The 14,088-nt window shown below is 55.3% G+C and overlaps 1 protein-coding gene across 2 annotated transcripts; it reads left to right on the top strand.

The window, feature by feature from the left end:
* The first annotated feature begins 737 nt into the window (after positions 1-737).
* Fam110a (family with sequence similarity 110 member A) lies at positions 738-13,004 on the top strand. 2 transcript variants are annotated; one of them, XM_026402122.2, is made up of 2 exons: positions 738-926; positions 11,471-13,004. In XM_026402122.2, exon 2 carries the CDS (start codon positions 11,567-11,569, stop codon positions 12,452-12,454), a length of 888 nt encoding a protein of 295 aa, XP_026257907.2. In that variant the 5' UTR covers positions 738-926; positions 11,471-11,566; the 3' UTR covers positions 12,455-13,004. The 2 variants fall into 2 exon arrangements, with proteins under 2 accessions (XP_026257907.2, XP_026257906.2); XM_026402121.2 differs by having other exon boundaries at positions 819-906.
* The last annotated feature ends 1,084 nt before the right edge of the window (positions 13,005-14,088 follow it).

Raw genomic sequence — 14,088 nt, 5'->3', positions numbered from 1 at the left:
ATGTCGTCTAACTGCATCATTTTTAACGGCTGCGTAATATGTCTCATTGGAAAGTGGGAATAATTAAATGTACTATCTCAGAGGGTTATATCATGAGCACTGACAAGAGTTAAGTCATGTAGAGCTACCGGATATGTAAAAAACTCAATTAACTTAGCTCTTCCACAGGTCAGACTTACGTATATATAATCAATCCCCTTTTGATGGACATTGGGGTTGTTTCCATAATTTTGCTATGATGAACAACGCTGGGCAATGTTAATTTTTGGTCATATCGTTTGTCGTTTCTCTGCAAATTTCGGGACAGCGGGATACACACATTTTAAAACTTGCTTATCATTGAGCAGTTAAGAAAATGGAGAGGGGAAGGGGCTTGCCCGAGGTCACTTAGCAAGCTAGTTGTTAAGTTGGGACTGGGAACTAGTCCCTGGCCCCTGACTAGTACCTCTTCCAGCAGAGGAAGTCCCAGCTGGAAGAGGGGGAAGGAGAAGAAAGGGAAAGAACCCGGCGCTGCGGCAGAATCGGCGCGGCGGGAAGAGGCTGGAGCCAGATGGGCGGAGCCAGGCGGGCTGCCGGGTCGCGGCGCCGGCTTCACGCGGCCGAAGCTGAGCGGTTGCCCGGCAACCGGGACGGCGCGGCGTTCGAACGGAAGCGAGGAACCAATCAGGAAGTCCGGGGCGAACCATTCCGGCGACGGGGGGGGGGGCACGCTCACTTCCCCTTCCTCCGCTCGGGCGGGGCCGTCGGGCAGCCGGGGCCACCTGCTCCGTCGGGGGCGGAGGGCTTCCCGGAGGAAGCCGCTGGGTCCCACGCGGCGCTGGGGCCTCCGCCTCTCGCCAGGTCCGAGCTGTCAGCCTCTCCAGTGCCCGCGACGGAGGAGCCGGATACGCCTAGCGCGGGCTCCAGGTGAGCGCGCGGTGCCGCAGGTGCGAGCCCGGGTCCGAGGCCCTTCACCGAGCGCCTGCCGGGTGCGTGGTCCCCGCGCAGCCCCCGCGTCCTGAGTCACAGTGGGACGCCGAGGCTGAGGCAGAGTCCTAGGCCCTGAGGAGCCACCGGGAGTCCCCGTCCTTCCGCGTCACCTCACAGCCACTGGTGTGGAGAGACCCCATGACAAGTGGTGGCCACTGTCTGAGCTCCTGAGGACAGGGGCGCGGCTCCTGGAACCCTGGCTGGATCCTCCATGCCCCGGCCCCACCCCGCACCGTCCTTGGGATACCCCTTCTGACACCCGTTTTCCTTCCCCAGCGGCTGGACTCGGGGTTCGTTTGAGACCCTTGCCCCTAGAGGGTCCCAACTCAGGGTTCATTTGAGACCCTTGTCCCTAGAGGGCCCCTCTTTGGGGATCAGACGAGGCTGACGTTTCTGGGCTAGATTCCGGGTGGGTGGGCAGCAGACTCCAAGGCTCTGCAAGTCGCTGCTGGCCTCTTGGGAGTCTGCCCCGGGTTGGTGGAAGGCGGGTTGGGGCCGTCTCTAAACCAGAGCCACTGGTCATCAGAGACTTTGGAGTGGGGATTGAGGCTTGGACCCTCCCAGGGTGGAGCATCTAATTTAGGTTTGACTCTGCTCAGCCTCCTGGGTATGCCCCTCCCCGCAGGTTACTATTGTAGGTCTCCTTTTGTAGGTGGGGGCTATCACAGACTTGGCCACGCAGGGGTTGGCTCTCAGTCTGTCTTGCTTTCATCTTTGAGGCTTTGACCCATAGACTTATAGGATTTGAATGTCCTGCATCTCTCCCGAAGGGAGTTCTTATCTTCTCCTCTGTACACTCCCCCTGGCTTTGGGGAGAGGAACTTGGACACTCAGGAAGAAAACAAGCCACATTCATTCATTCTTTCAACAAATGCCTGTTGACTTCATAGGATCTGGCCTCTTGGCACGCTTTGCTTTTCTCAGTAATATCTGCTCCACCTTATGCCCTATATACTTTGTCTATTAGCCACTGGAATGTGATGCAGGGCAGGGGCAGGATGAGGCAAGTTAGCACAAAATCTAGGGAGCCCCAAACCTTGGTAATCAAGGTAACTTGATTAACTGGCATCTGCTGACCATTTGCTGTGCGTTCTGCTGGTGGGAGGTCAAGTCAGACAGCCTCCGTGGAGCGCAGCCCTTCCCCCATCTCTGTCACAGTTATAAGTGCATCCCCTGATTCAGCTGTCCCACTTCTAGACAATGCTATAGATGCAGTAATGCTGCACCTGCAGTATGGTTTGTAACAGATGCACAGGACAGATGGATGCTAAGCTGCGTGGCACAGGGGCTGATGGGAAATAATTGGACGCTGTTTATGTACTGATGTCGCATCAAGAACAACATATATACTGAGTCAAAGAGCAAGTGAAAACTATATGCACAGCGTGATACTGTATGTCTAGAAGAAGAGAAAGAATGTATGTCCCTACTCGCTTGCGTGTGCCTCAGGTTTCTCTGGAAGGGTACACAACTGTCTGTCCCAGTGGTGCCCGTGAGGAGGGGGGCTGGGGACAGAGGTGGGAGGGAGTTGATTGTTTGGCTTTTTTAAACTTCATTCCCTTTAAAGTTTTTGAGTTTTGAAACATGTGCATTGAAAAAAAAATCATTAAATATTTATATTTAGTGATTAAGTATAAATAAAATTATGAGATCACTGCCCTGTCTGTGATCTGTCACTGACTTGCTATGTGACTTTGGCAAGTTTCTTCACATCTCTGGGCTGAGATAAAACACCATGATGATGAGGTCAGGCCTAGGCAGAGGGCACTCTAGGACAGGAAGTGGGCTTGGCTCTGGCTCTGTCTCACCCCCACCTTCCCTCCTGAGTGCCAGGTCCCTCGCCAAGGTCTAGCCTGTGATTTCTCCCTTATCCAGACCCCGTTCAAGGCTCCTTTCCCATTTTGCAATCTCAGGTGCAAACCGAGGCCCAGAATATTGAGTTGTGGAGGTGGGCCCATGGGTGGCCCGGGCAGGAGCTCAGTGCCCGAGGCTTCCACACCCACACCCCTCCCACAGCCTGCTCATCTCTCCCTTCCTGAGGTTTGTGCAGGGTTGCTCTGGGCATGGCTGACTGCTGGGCAGGCCAGGACAGGAGCGTCAGGAAGACTCCAGAAATAGCCTGGGACCTGGCATGGCCCTGGAGGATGCCCAGTGGGTGTCTCTGACCTGGACAGCTGGGCTGCCCCACTGGCTGGCCCCTGTCCATTGCCTGGAGCCTTCCTGATCCTCCTCTGGGGCAGGCAAGGGCCTCCCTGTCTCTACCCAGTCTGGGCCAGAAGGAGAGAAGCAGGTGGAGGGAAGGGGGAGGGGAGGGTGTAGAGTGTCATAAAAATGACAAACATCAGAAGCCACACCTCCCAGCCTTGAAAGAAGGGCGAAAATCACTAATACCTCCTGAGCACTTACTGTGTACTCGGGACTCTACAAGTATGAACACATTTCATTCCCTCATCTCCTTGTGGAGTCGCTGCTGATACCATTTCTGTCTTGCAGAGGGTCAGTGCGAGAGGGGTTTAAAACTTGCACAAGGTCACCTAGAAGTGGAATTCGAATCTAGGAAGCCTGTGGAGTTCCAGATTGCACGCTTTTGCTCTCCCATTTGCTTGTATATAAAATTGACCACCTTAACTGCTTTTTAAGTGTGCAGTTCAGTGACATTAGGTACATTCACATTTTGTTGAAAGTATCAACACCTTCCACCACCAGAACTTTTCCCAAACTGAAACTCCATGCCCAATAAACACTGACTTCCCATTTCCTACATTTAAAAAAATATATATATTTTTAATAATAGATGGACATAATACCTTTATTTTATTTTTATGTGGTGCTAAGGATTGAACCCAATGCCTTATGTGCGAGTGCTCTACCACTGAGCCCCAGCCCCAGCCCTGATTTCCTCCATTTTTAATATATATATATCACCACGTTTTGCTTATCCGTTCCTTCATTCATTGATGGACACTTGGGTCTCTTCCACCTTTTTTTTTTGTGGGTACTGGGGATTGAACTCAGGAGCACTCAACCACTAATCCACATCCCCAGCCTTATTTTCCTAGTTTTAAAAAATTATTAATTAATTAATTAAAATTAGATATGTATGCAGCAGAATGTATTTTGATTCATTGTACACAATTGCAGCACAACTTTTCATTTCTGTGGTTGTACATGATGTAACATCATACCATATGTACCTAGGGTAATGATGGCCATCTCATTCCACCATCTTTCCTGCCCAAATATTCCCTCTTCACCCCTCCCTCACCTTTGCCCAATCAAAGTTTCTCCACACGCTCTCCCCCCATTATGGATCAACATTCACTTATCAGGGAGAACATTCGGCCTTTGGTTTTTTGGGATTGGCTTACTTCGCTTAGCATGGTATTCTCCAACTCCACCCATTCTTCTGCAAATGCCATTTTTATTCCATTTTAATGCAGAATAATATTCCATTGTGGGTATATATACTGCAGTTTCTTTATCCATTCATCTACTGAAGGGCATCGAGGTTGGTTCCACAGTTTAGCTATTGAGCTGCTATGAACATTGATGTGGCTGCATCACTATCGTGTGCTGATTTTAAGTCCTTCGGTATAGATTGAGGAGTGGGATAGCTGGGTCAAATGGTGCTTCCATTCCAAGTTTTCCAAGGAATCTCCACACTGCTTTCCAAAGTTGTTGCACCAATTTTCAGTCCCACCAGAAGTGTATGAGTGTGTCTTTCCCCCACATCCTTGGCAACACTTGTTGTTGTCTGTACTCTTGATGGCTGCCATTCTGAATTACTAGAAATGTTGAACATTTTCTCATATATTTGTTGATTGAATGTATATCTTTTTCTGAGAATTGTCTGTTCAGCTCCTTAGCCCATTTATTGATTGGGTGGGGTTTTTGTTTGTTTGTTTGTTTGTTTTAGTGTTAAGTTTTTTCGTTCTTTATATATCCTGGAGATTGGTGCTCTATCTGACATGCTTGTGACAAAAATTTGGCCCCAAAATGTAGGCTGTCTCTTCACCTCATTGATTGTTTCTTTTGTGGAGAAGAAGCTTTATAGTTTGAGTCCATCCCCCAGCCCTATTTTGTATTTTATTTAGAGACAGGGTCTCACTGAGTTGCTTAGCACTTCACCGTTACTGAGGCTGGCTTTGAACTTGCGATCCTCCTGCCTCAGCCTCCTGGGCCACTGGAGCCTCTTCCACCTTTTAGTGATGTAATAATGATACTATGGGCGAGGGTGTACAGATACTCCTTTAAGTCTCTGTTTTGACTTTTTTGGGTATACACTCAGAAGCAGAATTGAGGGATGATACTATGGCAATTTTCTGTTAAATTTTTTTTTCTTTTTGGTATTGGGGATTGAACCCAGGGGTGCTTGACTAATGAGCCACATCCTCAGCTCTTTTTATATTTTATTTAGAGATAGGGTCTCTCTAAGTTACTTAGGGTCTTGCTGAGGTTGGCTTTGAACTCAGTCCTCCTGCCTTGGCTTCCCAAGCAGCTGGGATTACAGAGCGCGACATTGCGCATGCTGTTAGTTTTTTTTTTTTTTTTTTTTTTTTTGAGGAACTGCATACTGGTTTTCCCAGCACTGTACCATTTTAGATCCCCAACACCAGTGCGCAAGGGTCTAATTTCTCCAGGTCCTCATCAACCCTTGCTGTTGTCTGTTGGTATATTTTTGGATAATGACTGTCCTAATGGCTGTAAGGTGGTATCTCCTGGCTTTGATTTGCATTTGCTGAGTGATAGGTGCTTTGAGCATCTTGTCTTGTACTCCTGGCTGCTTTTGTGTCTGTGGAGGGTGTCTGGTCAAAGCACTCCCCGGTCCTACTGTTCCCATGCTGCTCTTTGACTTGCCGTCTCTGCAGCTGTGCTTGCAGTTCTGGGCTGATGGAGGCCTCGCCCAGGAGTGAGCCCTGGAGACCTGCAGGATCGGACAGTGAGCACAGCTCACACCTTGGTGGCAGTTGCCACACACAGGCCTCGTGTTGGGTGGGAGTCACTGTTGGACCCTGGGTGACCGTGGGGAAACTGAGGCCTGGGATGGCAAGGAACTTACTGTGGTCTCAGCTAGTTGCTGATGGGCTGGGACTGGAGCCCAAGCAGGTTGGTTCTGGAGTCCCTGCGGCACCCGACAGAGGGGACAGGGCTGGGCGGGTGGGGTGCTGCCCGCAGCAGAGGGTTTTGGTTGGGTTGGTGTCCGTGGAGGAAGAACGGGGCTTGACCAGCGGTGGCCAGGGTCCCCCTGCAGTGGAGGAGACCTGGGGCCAGGGGGGCAGGTCTGGGAAGGCCAGCCGCAAGGTGGGGGTGGCAGGGGCTGGTGGCGAGGGGCCTGGTCGCTTTGTTCCCTCCCACAGGTAATTATTAATTATAAAGGGAAACTTTATAAATATGTTTATATTTATAAATTATAAAGGGAAACATTATAAATATAAAAATGTTGCAGGGAAACGTGGCAGGCATTTCCTCGCCCAGTTAATCAGTCATCGCTGAGGACAAACTGCTGTCAGATGCTCCTGACAGGGTGCACCGAAGTCACAAGAGCACTTCCGTGTCATTCCTGACCGCCTTTTGGTTTATTCCCGTCTTCATTTTTAACTGAGGTGCGACTGAGAAGCAGAGAGCTGTGTGCATTTAATGTGCTCATCTAGATGGTGGCCCAGCTCCCAGTTCAGCCCCTTGGCTGAACGTCACTCTGTTTCCTCTTGTGTTTGGTCTCCAGAGGGAGAAAATATGGAAGGGTGTGGCGGAGCCCAGTGGGAGCGACACATAAATGAACATCTAAAGTGACCGGGTGTGTGAATGCTTGGAAGGGAAGAAAAGGGGTGAGTGCACTGGTGGAAGCTGCTTGGGGTGGGCATAGAGGCCTCTCTGAGAAGCTGGCATTTGAAGTGAGATCTGAGGCGACGGAGTGAGAGATTGCAGGCAGGGAGCAAGTGGTGCAAAGGCCCTGAGGCAGGAAAGAACTCGGCACCTTCAGGGCCAGCAGGGCGGGCTCTGTGGCTGGAGTGGGAAAGAGGCTGGCGATAAGGTGGGAGTGGTAAGCAAGTTCTGGGTCCTGGGGGGCTGGAGAGCTCCACTCCTTGACCACAGAAAGGTTTCAGCCCAGCAGTGACGAGGTCTGGCTTGTTGGGAAAACATTGCCATTATTTTCCCCATTTTACAACTAAGGAAATTGAGGCCTGGAACTATAGCCTGGGTGTACTTCTGAAGGTGGCCATCCTTCTGGGACCCAGACAAAGAGGCTGTGGATTCTTTAGGGGTTCCTTGGGGGATACATCTGATGAGTGGCCAAAGCCCAAGGTTGCAAACTCTTCTTCCTCCCCCGGACCCCCCAACCCAAGCCTGGGCTCAAATCCTGGCTCTGCTGTTTGCCTGCTGTGTGGCCTTGAACAGGTGGCCTCACTTCTCTGTGCCTCAGTTTTCTTATCTGCAAAACAGGCATAATGGTAGTACCTGCCTCAGAAGAGTGAGAATGAGTGTGAGTGGGTGTGAGAATGAGGTAAGTGAACATGTGTTGGAGTCTAGAACAGTGCCTGGAGCAGGCGCCGCGGGGAGGAGGCTGGCTCTTCCCTGTGTTGTGGGAATCCTCTGTTGCTCTGTGTCCTACTACCAGTGCCTCAGGAGGTTCCTCTCCCTGTCACCTACTGCTGCCTCAATGGAGGACCAAGCAGGGAGCCTGTGCGCCATTGTTGGGGGCAATGGTCTTACATCCAGTCCCCTAAAATTGAGGACTAGAGCAAAGCTGACTTCCTGCCTCCTAGTGCCCCCACTCAGTTCTGGCCCAGCCTCACCCAGACACAGAAATGGACCCGACTCCTCTGGCCTTCCCCCCTCTGAGGCCTGCGGACACCTCTTTCCCTGGGCCTCGGGATCCCAGTGGAAAACAGCCTAATCTAGCACCCACCTGGGTGGCACAGGGGGCTCAGGGTGGCTGAGGGGACACAGCCATCGCCCTCTCAGTGCCCCAGCCTCTTCTGGAAAATAGGGTCACAGAGTGCCTGCCTCCCGGAGGCCTGGGGGTTTGAGTAACTGCAGTGCCTGGCCTCGAAGTCCAGCACGGTCACTATTACGGCTCTGCCCATGTCTCCTGTTTTGACAAAGTCGCTGTGGGCATGCCCTGGCCCTTGGAGCTCACACTGGCCTGTCCCTCAATGTCCGAGTCTCCTCCTTCATAGACTAGAGGGGGCAGCAACCCCGAGAGCTGCCGGGGAGAAGGAGTTGATCTGGGGGAAGTGCCCAGGTTGGTCGGCCTGGGGGACTGGGCGGAGGCTGGGCCCGTCCCAGCCTCAGTTTTCCATTCCTGCGTCCACTGGGGATAACAGTGGAGCTGACCTCATCGCGTCCCGTCCCGGGAGGGAGAGTCAAGTGGGTTAATTAACCCAGGAAAGCCACTTTCGCAGCCCTGCACGGGGAAGGGACTCAGGGTGGCTGAGACTGAGGGAGGGGCGCGGTTGGCCACCCCTAACCTCGGTGCTTCCTGACAGCGTCAGAGGGGCTTGAAGGTCGCCCCACGTGCTGTGGGCTGTCCCGAGGAGGAGCTCCCTGCCGTCCTGGCACCCAGCCAGCTGTCAGTGCGCTGGGGCTGGGCTCCAGCCCCTGCCTGGCTTACTTCCCCCTTTTGGGTAATACCCGGGCTGGCGGGTTCACCTGCCCGCAGCCACCGGAAGTTGCGCAAAGGCGGGTTACCTGAGCCCCAGGTGGGCCGGCGAGGAGCGCAGCAACGGGGCAGCAGCACCGCGCAGCCAGGTAGGTGCTGGCGGGGGTGGGAGAGGGTCCTCTGGCCCTGGTGGGGGCAACCCCCGTGCTCTTCCCTCCCCCAGTGGCAGGGACCTCGAGGGCAGGTGCTCTCCTTCAGACTTAACGGGGTCACAGGACTCCTGTAGCCAGTCCCCTCATTTGAGATAAAGGTCGACCCAGGTTCAGAGAGGGCAGCCGGTATTGGGTGTCACACAGCATGCCGCTTCGCTAGAGGACTTCACTGCTAGAGGATTTCCCAGAAGTGAGGGGGAGCAGCTGCCAAACCTGGAACCCCGGTTTCCCCACCCATTCCATGGCCTCCCGAGGATAATGCAGGCCGGGGAAGGAGAAGGGGCTGGGGAGGGTGGGCCAGGTGGCCTGCGAGGCCCAGGGAGGAGAAGGGTTTGTTGGGTTTTGTAGGCAGCATTTGAAAAATCCTCGGGTGGGGCCTTGGGCGGTGGGAGGAGGCCACAGAGAGGACATAGTTCCACCTGGTGATTGGGGCCAAGGCTTCTCCTCACAGGGGTCACTGTGACATGGGACTGTGCAGGTCTGCCCACTGATGAACCTCTGTTTTGTGCGCCTCTATTCCTGACGGGGGCTTAGACGCCCTTGTGGAGCAGGCTTCTGGGGGCTGGTGTCTGGTGTTCAGAGTCCTAACACAGGACAGTGAGTGGAGGTTCACCCTTTCCCCAGGTGCTGCAGACATTCTTGACCTGTCATCTCTTCTTGCTCCCAGCGACCTGACTCCCCAGGGAGGTCTATTTTTAGCTGCAGTTCACAGATAAGGAAACCTGGTGTGTGGAGAAGCCATCTCAGGGCAAGCACCAAGGTGGGTGGGTGAGCACCGGCCCTGGACCAGTGCTCCAAAGCTGGGCTTGGTGACTTGCTCAGCTGGAGGGGACCCTGGGGTCAGCAGGTTCGGTCAGAGGAAGTGGGTGTCAGAGCGGAGCTCCAGAGGGGCTTCTGACCTGGCCCCGCTCATCTGACCTCCTTCCTCCCCACTTCCCAGTTGGTGCTTGGGAGGGATCCGCCTCTGCCACCAACGGGTTTGACTGGTTTGGGTGGCAGCAGCCGTCGGGGAGTGGGGGGGCGGGGCAGAGTCTGGCCACCTCAACACAGCTGGGAGGGCCGCTCCTCCCTCAGACCTTCCTGGGGTTCCGTCCTGAGTGGGGCTGGCCTTCCCTTCCCACCTGCCCATCTCTTCTCCCTCCGGGCAGCGCTGGCTGTGGGGCCAGCCGGGGAGGTTGTACTCCAACACTGCTGCTGAGGTCTCAAGCTGGAGACTGGGGTGAGGGGGAGCAGATATGTTTGCAGCCATGTTTTGTGTGTCCAGAATGGGCGGTGTTTTAAAATTCAGTATTACTGGAGATGCAGAGTTAAGAAAGTAGACTTTGCCTGCACTTGTGCCTTGCGTGCCTGCTGAGGGCTTGGGGTGTCCCTCTGTGCTTCATCTCCGTCTGCGTTCACACCTGGCTCCCGTGTACCTTTTGATTCAATGAATACTCACATGAGCTGCGAGCCGTACTGAAGGTGAGCCTCCCGGTGCAGGGACCACTGGCCATGCAGCTCTTGAGAACTTGAAATGATGCTATTGTGATTCAGGAGTTGAATTTAAGTTTTTATGTAATTTGAATTTTTGCTAAAGGTTGAATAGACCCATGGGGCTAGTGGCTACTTAATTGGACAGGGTCTAGATGGCCTGAACTGCAGATCCCTTTGGGGACTTAGACTAAATGCCTACCCTGTGTTTTGCAGATGAAAAGTTTTGGGACTTGGTAGGTGGGTTTTCTTCTGCTCCATCTCCAAGGGCCCTGGAAGGACAGGGGAAAGTGGTGAACCTTGGGCCCTGGGTCTTACTTGGAAACGGGGACAGGGCTAGCTTATCCCTGGGACATGAGGCCCTCATGAATGTACGAGTGGCCGTGTGGATACCTGTGCACTCAGGTGTGGGTCCTCTAGCCTGAGAGTGCCTGCCCTTCCAGCACCTGCTGGGTCCCCTGCTGGGTCCCCTGTACAGGGTCTGCTGGGTCCCCTGTACAGGGCTGTGTGACCTTGGAGCAGCATTACTCAGGGTTGACAGGATTATATCAGCGGGAGGCCCACACTGGAGGCTGACTGGTTCTGAACTTCTCTGGGGTAGGGGTGGGGATTTTCTGCTCCTCCCCTACAGCTCAGCTCCCATGCCTGGGGCATGGCGTGTCTAGGCAGGTGAATGGCACAGAGTAGCTTCCTGCCCGGGAGGGTGAAGGGTGGAGGTGGTACCAGGCTCCTGTGGGCAGTCCAGGTGCAGAGGGACTAGAGCCCTTTCTCTTGGTCACTTAATCTCAACACCCTTGTCACCAGCACCTCCCTGCTTGGAGGCAAGGCAGAGCCTGGATTAGCTTAAGCAAGTTGGTTGCCTCCCTGAACTTCAGTTTCCCCATCCACAAAATGGGGCCATTGACAGGACGCTGAGGTTCCGCCTGCTGGTGCCCGTCACAGAGCCTGGAGCCTGCTTTGCTCCCTTGAAGGTGGGCCTGGCCCTGTCTGTCTTCTCTTAACACCTTTTCTCTCTCTGCCAGGGCTGATGCGGCCCTGCCGGAGGGAGGTGATATGGGTGGGGCAATGGGCCTTCAGCTGTTGCTCGCTGCCTGATGATTGGCTCCCGGCGGGGAGGGGCGTGGCCTTCAGCTTATAATAAGACGGGAGTCTCATCCTCGCGCAGCCCGGGTGAGCCTTTGTCTGAGCGAGCTCTGCCCCTTCTCTTTCCTTCCCCCAGCCATTGCCGGCGTCCAGCTGCCAACTCTGTGCCGGGATCCCTGTCTCCCGGTTCTCTGGTCCGTCCCAACGCGTGCCCTCGGGGGATGTAGCGGCCATGCCGGTGGACACGCTGAGCCCCGCGGCGGCCGCCGCCCCCTCCTTACCTTTTCGCCTGCGGACCAAGGTTCCCGGCTACCTCCTGCGGAGGCCAGCGGACGGCGGAGTGCGGAAACCCAGTGCCGTGGAGCGCCTGGAGGCCGACAAGGCCAAGTACGTCAAGAGCCTGCACGTAGCGAACACCCGCCAGGAACCGGTGCAGCCTTTGCTGTCCAAACAGCCGCTCTTCAGCCCCGGGACTCGCCGCACGGTGCTCACGCCTAGCCGCCGCGCCCTGCCCGGCCCTGGTCGCCGGCCCCAGCTGGACCTGGACATCCTTAGCAGTCTCATCAATTTGTGTGACAGTCCTGTGTTACCTGCCGAGGCCAGCCGTACCCCCGGACGGGCAGAGGGAGCCTTCCAGCACCCCCCAGCCACACCTCCGCGCCCACCACCCAGCACAGCCGCCGTCCGCCGAGTGGACGTTCGCCCGCTGCCTGCCTCACCCGCCCGGCCTTGCCCATCACCTGGCACCACCGCCGCCTCCAGCCCAGGCCGGCCACCGGGTTTGCAACGCTCCAAGTCGGACTTGAGTGAGCGCTTCTCCAGGGCAGCTGCCGACCTTGAGCGCTTTTTTAACTTCTGTGGTCTGGATCCAGAGGAGGCGCGGGGGTTGGGGGTGGCCCACCTGGCACGGGCCAGCTCGGACATCGTGTCCTTGGCGGGGCCCAGTGCTGGGCCGGGCAGCTCCGAGGGGGGCTGTTCCCACCGCAGCTCTGCCACTGTGGAGGAGCGGACCCAGGAGCGGGTCCCCTATGGCGTGTCAGTGGTAGAACGCAATGCCCGCGTGATCAAGTGGCTCTATGGGTTGCGGCAGGCACGGGAGAGCCCAGCAGCCGAGGGCTAGCCCTCTAGGACTCGAAATTCACCACAGGACAGATCTTGGAGAGGCTCTTGGCCCTTGACCTCTCCTGCATCTGTTACCTGGGTCTCTGGACAGACCAGAGACAGCTTCCTTGTTTGAACTTGGTGTTGAGGCAGAAGCTTCCACCTAGACCAGGATCCTCTGGCAAGGACCGATCCTGGAGAGGGTTGCTCTTGGCCTTGGACCCTCCTCCCTTCATACAAGGGTTCTGACATGGGCAAAACTCTTGCTTGGTTCCTGCGCTGGGGCTGGCATCTGGCCATTTAGCCCTCCCCATTGGGATTGGGGGACCGAGGGATGTGCCAAGCCTGTCTACCCAGTGACTCTGTTTCCTCCTTCCTTCCTTGTCTTCTGTCCCTTGTTGACTTCCTCTTCCTTACCCAGTGGGCCCTGGCTTCCTGGGAACTCACCCTGGGTGGGGGGTGGCTGGGAGGAAGGGGCCTATCTGCTGCTCTTCCTGTTCCTTGGCAGCTGGCCGAGGTGGGTAGGCTGCAGGGGCCGGCTGGGGTCTGCACTGCTCTGACTTCCCTCCCTTTGGTTAATAAATGCTTGTTTCTTGAGGCTGGGCCTTCAGACTCTTCTGTGTTCACAGGGGGAAGGCGGAGGAAGCTTCGGAGTAGAGGTCAGTGGCTGGCTTGAGCTCGCCCCAGGGAGGGTCCTCAGAACGCCTTATTCATAGAGGAGGAGACAGATCCAGCCAATGAGAGGGGACAGAGCTGGGACAGGACCACAGCCTTCCCCTGCACCAGGAAGTGGGCCGGTGGTAGAAGGTCTGGCAGCCTTGAATGTCCCCCCATCACCACCCTGCCGAGTTTTCAAGGGGGCAGGACTCTCAGAGAGGGCAAGCACTGAATTCAGGGTCACATGGGCCACAGAGTGTGATGGGAAGTTGGAGTACTTGGAGGAGGAGGTACTTGAGGTGGACAGTATAGCATGGGTGGCCTTACCTCTAACTCTGGGTGATCCTGGATATACCAGTCCTCCTCCTGGGCCTCAGAGGGGGAGCCAGGGGGGACAGACCCTAGTTGGGACTGTGTTGTATTCTTGTATTCTGGGCCCTTCATGCTGTATCCTAATATTTGGGGGCCGGGCGGGAGGAGCCGGCCCTGGGCTGTGAGGTCCCAGCCCCTCCTAGTCTCCTTTCAGGTTAGCTACCTGCCAGGAAACCACTCTTGCCTGGTGGACTGGCTAGGGCCAGGCACACGGAGAGCGACATCCTGGGGGGGCCAGCCTGCCCCAGGGTGGGAGTCGGGGGCTGGGCAGTGTTTCCTCCTGCACAAGCTGCCTGGGCTGCTGCACTCAGGAACAGGAAGCGCTAATGGGGGCTCTGGTGACAGGTTTGATGTAGGTTTTATTTTAAGCATAAAGAGGAGATTTCCGCTGGGCTGTTGACAGATATCCAGATCAGCCCAGCTGTCTGTCCGCCCTGGCCACAACCCGGCCCCTGTTACCTGGGTCGTGCTGCGTGGTTTGGGAAAGAAGGGGTGATCGGGTAATAGAAGATGATGGAGTTTGAGCTCACGAGAGCGGGGACTGAGGCATGAGGAGGACTGTGACCTGCCACAGGTGCCCCACAAGGTGGACAGTGCAGGAACTGGGCCCCTGGATCCCCATGC

Source organism: Urocitellus parryii, chromosome 6, assembly GCF_045843805.1.
Source record: "Urocitellus parryii isolate mUroPar1 chromosome 6, mUroPar1.hap1, whole genome shotgun sequence".
In the NCBI taxonomy this organism is placed as follows: Eukaryota; Metazoa; Chordata; class Mammalia; order Rodentia; family Sciuridae; genus Urocitellus; species Urocitellus parryii.
The sequence above is the reverse complement of the archived record's forward strand: the minus strand, read 5'-3'. Positions and strand labels throughout refer to the sequence as shown.